The following is a 12,000-nucleotide window of genomic DNA, read 5'->3' as shown; positions in this document are numbered from 1 at the left end:
CTCAAGGTACCAAATGAACAAGGAGAAACAAGGTGAAAAAATCAGTGCAGAGAAGAGTACAAATGAATCTCTTCCTGTGTACATAAACCCAAGTCACTCTAAGAGTGTTAAGTTATGGAATTTTGTAATTTGAGAAATGTGTACACTAGTCCCCCCTTATACACAGGGGATTATATTCCAAGACCCCCAATTTCAGCAGCCTGAAACCACAGCTAGTACCAAACCCTATATATACTATGTTTATTCCTATCCATACATACTTATGATAAAGTTCAGTTTATAAATTAGGTACAGTAAGAGAGATAGAAAATATAAAATAGAACAATTATACCCATATACTGTCATAAAAGTTGGGGGAATGTGGTCTCTCTCTCGCTCTCTCTCGTTCAATATCTTACTGTACTGTATTCACCATTCTTCTGCTTGTGATGATGTCAGATGATAAAATGCCTGCATCATGAGATGAATGAAGTGAGCCAGCAGAATTTCCTAGAATAAGGGCATTTTAGGGAGTCTTACAGAGACCACGGACACTTCCTGTTTGTCGTCAAAGCCATTAGTGACTCTAGCTTTGCCAGTTCCAGGCTGGCCGGAGGATCCATCTCAACAGCCGTGACCTCTGTAATGTAGCAGGGCATTGGTCTGGGGTAGATCCTCCAGGACGGAGACCACTAGCCGTGAAATTGGCTATGGTTGATGGCTTTTAGCATTTCCATTAAGCTGAAGAGGAAATGGAGGAAGTGACAGAGTAATGCAGCTCGTTAAATTAAAAAAAGGCAGAAGACTCAGCCCTCGAAGTTTGAATTCTGGCCCTAGTTCAAACGTTGCAATTTTTTTGTCCCCAAATTCCCTTGTAGGGAAACTTGTCCCTGGGTCAAGATGTACCTGAATAATTGGGATCAAGTTGTAAAGTTGAAGAAATACTGAATTAATGTATGTCCAGTCCTTTGGGGGGTTTTGTTGTTGTTTATTTGCTTGTTTTAAAGCAACTGTTAGAATTAATTTCATTTTCTTAACTTTGTGATCTATTTTCCAAGGGTTAAGTTTGCATTAGCCTCATTTCAGTCTAGCTGTCTTCATGTTTAGAGGAGAGCAGGAAACACATTTATCGACTTTACCCATATGTCTTCTTATTTAATGTTCAAAACAACTCACTGAAGTACGCCCTCTGAGTCTCATTTCACAGATTAGGAATTTGAGACAAAGAGGTTAAGTATTTTCCTTGCTTAAGGTCACATAATTCATAAATGCAAATCTGGGTTTTGAACTCAACTTTGTCTAGTGGGCCTGCAAAGAATTATTCTAATTCTGTTTTGTTTTTTTTTTCTTACGAAGTTTTCTGAATTTTAAGTCTTTTGGTAATTAGATTCTGCCAGGATGGCCTGAATAATGTGTGCTCTTTCACCTTACCATTCTCAACTTCTAAAAGTTTTTCTCTTTGGACATCTCTAGTCTTATCTTTGACAACAAGAATTTTGGTATCATATGTAATCATTTAAAAATATTTATAATCTCTCCATAGCAAGGTCCCCCAAGATCTATCAAAATTGGACTTGGCTAAAAATTTATGTATACACATAAGAAGTGTGTTCATAGAGCAATGCACGTACTGAAACTGAACTGCTGACATTGATAGAAGTTATTCTGTATTAGGAGGAAGAGAGACGTTCATCTTTTAAAGGTAGAATGGCTCAGAAAATACAGCACAACTAACATATTTTATAATTGCTCAAATATTATTTCCTCTTTGAAAACTGATAGAGATGCTTCTTTTCATAAAAAGGTACAAAATGAATTTTCCCAAAGTAAAATCTAAATTGAAATCTGTTTTCAGCATATGCCTGGGGCTAAACTAACCTTTATCAATACTTAGTTGCCTTTTCAAAAAAAACAAAAAGGCAAAAAGAGGCAAGCTTTTTTTTTTTTTTTTTTTGCGGTACGCGGGCCTCTCACTGTTGTGGCCTCTCCCGTTGCGGAGCACAGGCTCCGGAAGCACAGGCTCAGCGGCCATGGCTTACAGGCCCAGCCGCTCCGTGGCATGTGGGATCTTCCCGGACCGGGGCACGAACCCGTGTGCCCTGCATCGGCAGGCGGACTCTCAACCACTGCGCCACCAGGGAAGCCCAGAGGCAAGCTTTTACTGCCACCTACCGGTAGAAAATGCAATCGCCTGCCAAGTGCAAGGAAGGAAAGAATTGGAGGGAGAACCTGAGCTTTGGATGGGGTGACCCTATGTCCACATTTACAGAAATTCCCCAGTGTCCTGGCATCTATCCAATTTAGCACTTGTTCGGTCCCCTTTTGCTCTCAAAACTCTGATGTGGATGATAAATTATATGGCTATTACTGGCTCTTTCCATACATCATATAAAATACTCAAGTTAGTCTTAGACTCCCACCTAAATGCACATACACTTCTTCATTCTGAGACCTCCTCCCAGCTCTGATCTTCCTCTTTCCTGTCTTCGCAACCAAGCTTCGTGAAAAAGTAATCCGTATACCATTTCCACTTCATTACTTATTATTCTTCCCTCAGCTCACAGTACCCTAACTAGCTTAAAACTGCGAGTTACCTAGCAACATCAAATTAGTAGACACCTTTCTGTCTTTGTCTTAGTTAGTTCGGGCTGCTGTAACAAAGCGCCATAGACGGGGTGGCTAATAAACAGCACAAATTCATTTCTCATGGTTCTGAAGGCTGGAAGTCTGAGATCAAGGTGCCAGCATGGTTGGGCTCTGGTGAGAACCATCTTCCCGGTTGCAGATTGCAAACTTCTTGTTGTAGAAACTGGTAAAAGGGAATGACCTAGCTCTCTGGCCTCTTCTTATAAGGGCACTAATCTTGTCATGAGGGCTCCACCCTCATGGCCTTACTACCCCCCAAAAGCCCCACCTCCAAATACCATCACTGTTGGGGGTTAGATTTCAGTATATGGATGTGGGGGACACATTCAGTCTATAAGTGTTTACCTCACTTCATACAGTGACAGCACTGTTCACATTCACTTGTCCTCCCTCCCCACCTCACCCTTGTCTTCTGTGACACTTTCTCCCGTTTTCCTCCTGTATTCTGACTTCCTCTCAGTGTCCTTTGTAATTTCCTCTTTCTCTGCTTGCACCTATAAGCTTGTGTCTCTGCTACACTATCCCTGGGTAACCACACGCCATGGATTACTACAATTAACTTGGTAAGGATTTCTACGTTCATTCACTCAGTCATTCATTCAGAAATATTTATGCAACACCTACAAAGTGCCATATTTTGGGATATGGCCGTGAACAAAATGGAGGGGGAAAAGCTCCTGCTCTATGTGGGACAATTAAAAAAAAAATAAGTAGGTCGGACAGTATGTTAGAGGGTGATAGTGATGTAGAGTAGAATAACGGAGGTTAGGAGTGGGGGGGGGAGGTTGTAATTTTCAGTGGAAAGGATGGGGAGGGGTTCATTGAGAAGGTAGCAATTTAGCTGACTTGAAGGAGGAGAAAGAGTAAGTCATGAAGATATCTGGAGAAAGAGCCAAAGGAGCAAACAGTGCAAAGGTCCTAAGGCAGAATGTACCTGTCATATTCAGGGGGTGGCAAAGAGGCCAATATGGCTCTGGAACAAAGGCAGTGAGGTGGAGGGCAATAGGGGATGAGGTTAGAGGACCTGTAGTCTACTTTGAGAACTTTGGTTTCCCTGTGAGTGAACTGATGACCCTTTGCAAGATTTTAGGTTGAGAAATGGGGTGGTCTTATTTACGTTTGAACAGAATCACCGTCTTAGGTCAGGTTTCCCGGGAAACAGACTCAAACTCAGGTAGCGTGCGGGAGGTTTACTGGCAACTGCTCTTGGAGACACGTATAAGGGAGTGAGGGCAGCAGGATTGGGCAGAGGAAGAAGTTGAGCTGGGATGCAGTTGCAACAGAGGCCATGGTAGGGTTCTTCAGTTACCCCGCATCTTTTCACCCCTATTTAACTCGTCATTGGACGCAGGTTGCCTCAGGGGAGAGAGCTGTACCCTCAGGCAAGGCAGCACCCTTCAGCTAAGAGCAGTTCCCAAAAGGAGATTCAACTGAGAGTCATCAGCAGTCCGCTCTCCGTCCAGAAAGGGGGATCTGGGTGGCACACCACTGCATCCCCTCAGTCTACCCTTTGCACCCCTCAGCTAGACCTGGTCCATTTAGTTCCCTTCTGGACGCATTCTTCCACTTTCTGGTCGGCCCCTGCTTCCGTAGCTTGTCTCAGAGTGCAGATGATACTCCTCTTCCTCTCCTGTTCCTGGTAGATACCCCTCCCCGTCAGCCAGTCCATTCTCCACACAGCAGTGTGAGTGATCCTGCTAAAACATAAGGCAGATCATGTTACTCCCCCACTCAAAGCCATCAAGTTAGTACTCTCCATTTCAGGGTGAAAGTGAGAGTCCTTTTCAGGATTTATATCATATTCTTGCTGGAGACTACATCTCTAACCTCTTCCCCTATTCTTCTCCTCCTTATTCATGCTGCTTCCCTTACACCAGCCTCCATTTTGTAAGACAATTTGGTAGTATCTCTTCTCCTATTCTTCTCAGAGAAGCCCTGAACAAGTAGGATAATCAAAATACAAGAGTCAAGATGCCTCAGACTGAGATGTTAAAAGAGTTCCATCTGGTGGTGGAAAAAAGGCTTTCTTCTGTAAAGATTATCTGCCACATCATTTAAATTAATTCTTAGCTTAAAAGAATTCAACTATTGGCTGAAAAAGAAAGAGAAGTAATCATTTAAATAGTACACATTACTTGGACAGTGTGTGCCCTAGGTCCTAAAACCCTTGAAAAGAAAGTGATTGGTTTTAAAGGTTTCCTAACTATTGGCCCAGAGAAGTGAACTTTATTGTTTAAGTGACTGATAAGCAAGATGGTTTCCTTGGGGAAGAAAGTGAATGATTGAAGAGCTGCAGGGAAACATTAATGACAAAGAATTAGGAGAAAAAAATCCACAGATTTTTACAAACACAAAATCACAGATACTATGCTTTTTCGGCTATTTAAGAGATATTCAAGGGTAATTTTTCCTTCGCTGTTGGCAAATAAGAATTGGACCCTGTTTTAAAAAACGGGCAGAGGATCTGAATAGACATTTTTCCAAAGAAGGCATATAGATGGCCAACAGGTACATGGAAAGGTGATCAACATCACTAATCATAAGGGAAATGCAAATCAAAACCACAATGGGATGTCACCTCATACCTGTTAGAATGGCTTTCATCGTGCAGGAGGGAGGAGATATGGGAACATATGTATAACTGATTCACTTTGGTATAAAGCAGAAACTAACACACCATTGTAAAGCAATTATACTCCAATAAAGATGTAAAAAAAAAAAAAGACAAGGAATAACAAGTGTTGGTTGGCAAGGACGTGGAGAAAAGGGAACCCTTTTGCACTGTTGGTGAGAATGTAAATTGATGCAGCCACTATGGGAAACAGTATAGAGGTTCCTCAAAAAATTAAAAATAGAACTATCATATGATCCAGCAATGCCACTTCTGGGTATTTATCCAAACCCTGAGTTGTCAGATGATGGTTAGCATTTTTTAGCAACAAAGTATTTTTTAATTAAGGAATGAATATTGTTTTTTTTAGAGATAACGCTATTGCACACTTAACAGGCTACAGTATAGTGTAAACATAACTTTTATATGCACTGGGAAACCAAAAAATTCATAGGACTCACTTTATTGCGATATTTGATTTGCTGCACTGGTCTGTAACAGAAACCACAACATCTCTGAGATATGCCTGTATTGATCAGATCTCATGGTTAGAAATGTCCTAAAATATGGGAAAAATGAAAATATTGATTATTTGAATTCATAAAAATTTTAAATGTTTTATGTCCAAAAAATCATAAAATTAAAAGACAAGAAAAATGGGAAAAATATTTGCCACAAATATAATGGATTAATATCCTTAATATATAAAGGGCTCTTACAAATAGGTAAGAGGCAAAATACACAGGTAATTTACAGAAGAAGAAACAGAAGCACCTAAGAAACATAAAAATATTCAATCTCACTAATGAAAAAACGTTTCGCCCCTTGAATTAGAAAAGAATTTTTTCCTAAATGCTAAGGTAGGTAGGATGAGATAGAAATGTACTTGTTAAAGGCAGACATACACATTGATACAATGCCAGTATGTACAAAGAGCCTTAGAATAATATTTAAAAAGGAAATCATCTGAAATGCACAGAAGTGCCAGTATTATTTATTATAGTAGAAAAAATGGAAAGAACCTATACATCCAATAAGAGGAGAACAGGTAAGAAATTATAGTGTGAACAAATGATTGTACAGTTAAGTTATATTTTCTAAGACTACTAATTAAATGCAAAAATGCTTATTTCTATGTTAGGTGAAAATAAATGGATATAAATTTGTATTTACAGTATGATTGCCAATATTTTTAAATGGAAAAAAGCAATATATGATTGGTATTTGGTGTGATTTAATTTCTTCTTTATATTCTTCTGAATTTTCCAAATTCCTGTTTATAATTATGTATTACTTTTGTAGTCAGAAAAAAAAAATCCTCCTCAGAGCCTGCAGGATAAAATCTAAATTCCTTAGTATAGCATATGATGATCACCTTCTCACCATTCCCCAGTCCTAACTTTCTTAAGGTCCTACCAGACTGCTTGCATTTCCCTAATTGCCATGTCATCACTGTCTCGGGGTTGTCTTTATTATTTATTTATTTTTGCCTAGGATGCTCTTGAATGCCCTTCCCACCCTCTGGTCCCTTTTATTTCAATCCCACAGCCACTCCGTGCGGTGGGTCAGATAACTCCTCATTTGTGCTGCCATCATTCTCTATGATTCCTTTCTCATAGCCCTTCCCACACTTAATTGCAATCAGAGTGACCAACCATCCTTGGTCTGCCTCTTCCGAATTCTAATTCTCTGTTAACTTGTTCACTCCACAGACTGTTTACATTGTCTCTGGGTTTTAAATTTTTTATTCTTTCCATTATACGGATTGTCTCTCTTACATCTTTACCCACTAAAGTTTTTCAGGTGGTAAGAGATAACAAGTAGGTGGAATGATGACTGCTGATCCTATCAACAGTTGATACAGGCAGCTCCCACTGTGGTGAGAGATGAAGATGCTAAAAAGGCCTGTCAGGTGCCAGTGAAGTTTCCTTCACAGGTTAAATCATCTTGGTAATTGGAAGGAACATTGTGATTAGTTAATATATTTGGATGGTTTTTTTTATTCCTCCCTTTAGTGCTCCTTGTAATTCTGAACAGTTGTTTAAATACTGCTATTTAATACTGTTACCTGCCCCATTTCAGTCCCACATTCCCAATTCCCGTACCCTGCTCTACTTTTCATATTTTCTGTAGCAATTACCATCTTCCGTGTGCCAGTAAAATGTATTTCTTTATTATATCTATAGTCTACAGTCTGCCCCTGCTGCCACCATCACAGAACAAGGACCTTTGTTTTGTTCATCAGTTTATCCCAAGCACCTACAAAAATGCCTGGCACGTAATAGGAGCTCCATAAGTATCTGATGAATTAATAGATCTGCCTAAATTGGGGATTATTCCTCTTTTGGGGTTAACTCGTTATAAACCTTTAATCACAAAATGAAAATTTTAGGATTTCAAGAGAGGCATTTTAATACTCTTCTTGAGGATAAAAAACAGGACACCCTTAGTGACAACCAATGATTACTTTCTTAACAATTTCTTTACTTGAAATGTAGAAAGCAGGTTAGCATAGTTTCTAAACAAAGAAGAACTTCTAACAGGGAATATGTAGACATTATGTATTCTCCTTCCTTACTGCAATATGTAAACATTCTGGGAAAAGGGTGCACGGATCTTGGGGACATTTGCTCAGGAGCGACAAAGATCACAGCCTACTAATTCCATGTTTCCCACAAGAAGGACAAATTGTTCTTTGTTGTCTTCAGGGTATTCAGGGGCCATGGAGAATACTAGGGGCCCTGAAGACTCCCAAAACTGCTTACAAACAGTATTGTTTCTCATATTTGTATAATATACTGCAACAGCCGCCAGCTGCCTATGAGATGACCCCCAATCACCCTTGCCTCCTGGTATTCACAACCTTCTGTGGTCCCTCCCACAGTGAATCAGGGCTAGTCTGTGTTGACTGCAGAAGTGACAGTGTGTGTCTTCCAAGCATTCATCATAAAAGGCATTGCACCATCTCCACCAGTCTCTTGGGTCTCCAACTCTTGGGGAAGCAAGTCGCCATGGTGTGGGGACTCTAAATCAGCTCATTGGAGGGACTTCCCTAGTGGTCCAGTGGGTAGGACTCTGAGCTCCCAATGCAGGGGGCCTGGGTTCGATCCCTGGTCGGGGAACTAGATCCTGCATGCATGCTGCATCTCAGAGTTCACATGCTGCAACTAAGAAGCCCGAATGCCACAACTAAAGATCCCACATGCTGCAACTAAGACCTGCATGCTGCAGCCAAAATAAATAAATAATATTTTTAAAAATAATAAAGCAGCTCACTGGAGAGAGCTACTTAGAGAGGAACTTAAAGAGGCGGAAAGGCAGCACCAACTTGCCGGCCATGGAAGTGAGCCACCTAGGAAGTGGATTCTCCAGCACCAATCAAGACTTCAGATGACCACAGCCCCAGCTGACATCTGCCTGCAACTTTATGGGAGACCCTGAACAAAAATTTAGCCCTCCAATTCCTGGCCCACAGAAATTGTGAGACATAATAAATGATTATTGTCGTTTTAAGAGTTTGGGAGTAATTTGTTAGGTAGCAATAGATAACCAATGAATATACAAATCCCTTTAAAGGGAAAAAATTACTTCTGACCCCATATTAATTAAATTATTTTTATTATTTTACTTGAACAGTACAAACATACAGTATAAACTCTTTAGGCTTATAGCTTTTATACAACTATTATAAGAAATTTTAAAATTAAATATAATACAGGCCATATTACAAAACAATCAGATAAAAAGTAATTTTAATTTTTGCTGAAATTAAATTGCCACTCAAGGAGACTATGGTACTGACAGTGCCTAAGACGTCTCCTCCTGGACTGTTCAGTGACTTTGAATCAATTACCCTTTTTTCCTTAAGCCTGTTCGAAGTGGATTTTCTGTGGCTTTCAACCAAGACTTTCCCCAACAATATAGTTAACTTCTGTTTCCACAATTTGGGAAAACTTAAAAAACAAATAAACGGAACACCACAAGCCAGGCGCTCATTTTCCTCCTTTCCTCCGTCGTCTTAACATCGGTACCTTGACCGTCTCGCCCCTTCACCCACACGGCCTCAACCAGGGCACTCGTGCGTTTGGCCGCGGGCGGGTCCGAGGGGTCAAGTCCTCGGGCCAGTGGGCAGTACTTTATCCTTAAGGAGCGCTGCAGGGGTCCTGACCACAGGTGCTTCGGAGCCCGCGTCCTCTCGGCCCTCCCGACTCACGTCCTGTAGCAGGTGTGTGTGCGCCTCGTTCTACTCGCAACTTTCCAGCGCTTGTTGGACACCCGGGCACGTGAAATTTTACCCTAGATTGGACCGTCGCTGTCGTACTCCACAGCTTGATCCCCTGGGCGCGGTCTTACTCATCCTGAGTTCCTAGAGGACAGGACCGGGCAAAGAGCCGGGTACACACTGCACCAGAACTAATACTCGACGATTCACAGCTGAAGGCAACTGGGCTGCTTCGCCCTGATCTGCGGCGTCCGCAAGATCCTATCTCCCACACAAGGCTAGCATTCGGCATAAGGAAGCTCCTGCGTGATTTTAAAAAGTCTTCCCTTAGATCTCCCTTTCAATCTTGGGCAATCAGCACATTCCACCTCAGCTGTGTTTCCCTCCCGGGTGGGGGCGGCCCCGAAGCGCGGGATCGCCCGGCACTACCTCCCTTCGGCCGGCGGGAGGCGGTAGACGTCGAAAAGGGTTGCGCATGCTCCGCGTGGGGCCTCGCGCTCTGCCTCCGCAACCGCCGAGTGACGGAGGCGAGTGCGTGGGGTTATGGGAAGTGTGGTTTTCCAGTCACTGGATCACTGGGGCACTCCCGGCTTGATCCCAGAGCGGGACTTCAGCTCCCGGCTGGCCGACGAGAGCGGGAGGGGACGCGAGGGGAGGGGGCGGGGCGAGTGAGAGGAAAAGGTGGGCGGGGCCAGGGGAGGCCAAGCGGAGGGGGCGGGGCTCCGCCCGGCTGAGTTGCTGCCGCTGGTGGTCTGAGGAAGCTGAGGCGCGGGGCCCGAAGCCGAGAGGAACCTGGACGGCGTCGGGCGCGAGGGCGGGCGTCCCTGGAGTCGTATCGCGGGAGTCGGCCGTCGGCACTCGGCCTCCCTACTTGCAGGTTCCCTCCCGGGACGCGGGAGAACCCGGAGCGCGGCGGGGGTGCAAGGTGGAGCAGGCGGGGGCGGCCAATGCGAAACTGGCTGGTGCTGCTGTGCCCTTGTGTGCTCGGGGCCGCGCTGCACCTCTGGCTGCGGCTGCGCTCCCCGCCGCCCGCCCGCGCCTCGGGGGCCGGCCGGGCAGGTGAGGTCCTGGGGCCAGGCGGGGCGGGGCGGGCCGGGCGGCCGCGAGCCGGGGGGAAGCCGGCTCCGAACCTCCCGGCGGCTTCCTTCGCGGAGCTCCGCCGGGAGTCCCGGGCGGGGGGCGGCCCGACACGACGGTCCGCCGATGAAACAAACGGCCCTTTTCATCTTCGAGGCGTTAATATCGGGCAAACTTGAGGGCGCTTTTCTCGTTTCGCGTCTCGGCCGCTTCTCACCTCCTCGCGTTTCTTAATGGGCACAAAGCCGGTGCCCGCGACTGCAAGCCCTCCGGCTGTCCCCAGGCCTGGCCCGAGTCGCCCGGCGCCTGCCCGGGGAGCAAAGCCCCGCGTGTCCTTCAGCCCTTCAGCGGCAGCTGCTCACGCCCGGGGTTGGGCTACCAGGTTGCTTTCTTCCTCCCCAGGTGTTGGTTATTCGGTCAAGAGTTTTGAGGTCTTCGGGCCGTGGATCACGTTTGTGCGTGTTTTAGAAGGTGGCTGTGTTTTGCTTTTAAGGAATAACTTTGCTTTGAGAGTATACTGTACTTTGTGAATCCTTCGAAAACTGCGATGTAAGTCGGTTGAGCAAATCGAGGCATGGCTGCGAGTGGAGTTGTTCCTGGGAACTTGGTTTGCAAAAGCCTGTGAATGAAATATACACGAAAATACCAGGTTCTTTAATGGTCTTCCCCATTTGCTTTAAAAGTTATTCTCTCGTGGGAAAGAAACCTTTGTTCATGTTCACTTCACAGCCTGAGAAATAGGATGCTGTGCCCACAGCCCAGGGGGTTTTCTGTTGTTAATGAATTCCACTGCTCTGAAGACGTCTTCAGGTTTCCCTTATTTTCTTGTTTTCTTTTTTAAGGGCTTGCCCTAGGACATGTAAAGAAGCCTAGAAGGCTGTTTTAAAGATGAGGTAATAGTCCTTTTTGGTTTTTAACTACATTGGGAGTTTTTTTCTTACCACTTCTCCCTAAAGACAGTTGTTTTCTTATGCAATATTTTAAAGAATAGTTGAATATTTGCAATTCTGAGATGGCTCTGTGCCTTAACTTAGAAGTAGAAAGTACAGAAACTAATTTGGCAGTCCTCAAAGCAATCTCACTGTTATAATTGGAGTTCTTTATTCTGGTAACTGTCTCTTAAAATCCTTTTCTATTAGAGAAGCCACAAGTTCTTTGAGAAGGCTGTTTGTGAGACCTGAATGGAATTAAGATACTATTTAAATGATTTAATGAGAGTGCAGTGTTACAGGGCATTTAACTTAACAGGTTAGGATTTTTTTTGTCTGTTTTGTTTTTTAGGGTTTTGTAAATGGAGCTGAGGAAAGAGTGCTGTAGATATATAGTGCTCTGTAACACCTGTTGGGTTTTGCATTTTACAAATTTCTTTTCTGTATGATGAGTGAGCTCTACTGGAATTTACTTGTAGAGCATACTTAGGATATTTATAACCTAAATATCTTTTAGGGTCCATAAACAAGCGAAA

General features: G+C 43.6%; 1 protein-coding gene across 4 annotated transcripts in view; it reads left to right on the top strand.

Moving 5' to 3' along the window:
• The first annotated feature begins 10,210 nt into the window (after nt 1–10,210).
• B3GALNT2 (beta-1,3-N-acetylgalactosaminyltransferase 2) overlaps nt 10,211–12,000 on the top strand; it is a 58,324-nt gene continuing 56,534 nt past the window's right edge. For 2 of the 4 annotated variants that reach the window (XM_027093973.1, XM_027093974.1), the window contains exons 1-2: nt 10,263–10,517; nt 10,938–11,006. In XM_027093973.1, coding sequence (XP_026949774.1) covers nt 10,406–10,517; nt 10,938–11,006 — 181 coding nt within the window. In that variant the 5' untranslated portion in view covers nt 10,263–10,405. Of the gene's footprint in view, nt 10,518–10,937; nt 11,007–12,000 lie in introns of all 4 variants that reach the window. The other 2 variants (XM_027093975.1, XM_027093972.1) reach the window with 2 other exon arrangements.

Source organism: Aethalodelphis obliquidens, unplaced genomic scaffold (genome assembly GCF_003676395.1).
Source record: "Aethalodelphis obliquidens isolate GAN/ISIS:26980383/991018 unplaced genomic scaffold, ASM367639v1 scaffold87, whole genome shotgun sequence".
NCBI lineage: Eukaryota > Metazoa > Chordata > Mammalia > Artiodactyla > Delphinidae > Aethalodelphis > Aethalodelphis obliquidens.
This window is presented reverse-complemented; position numbering and strand designations above follow the sequence as displayed.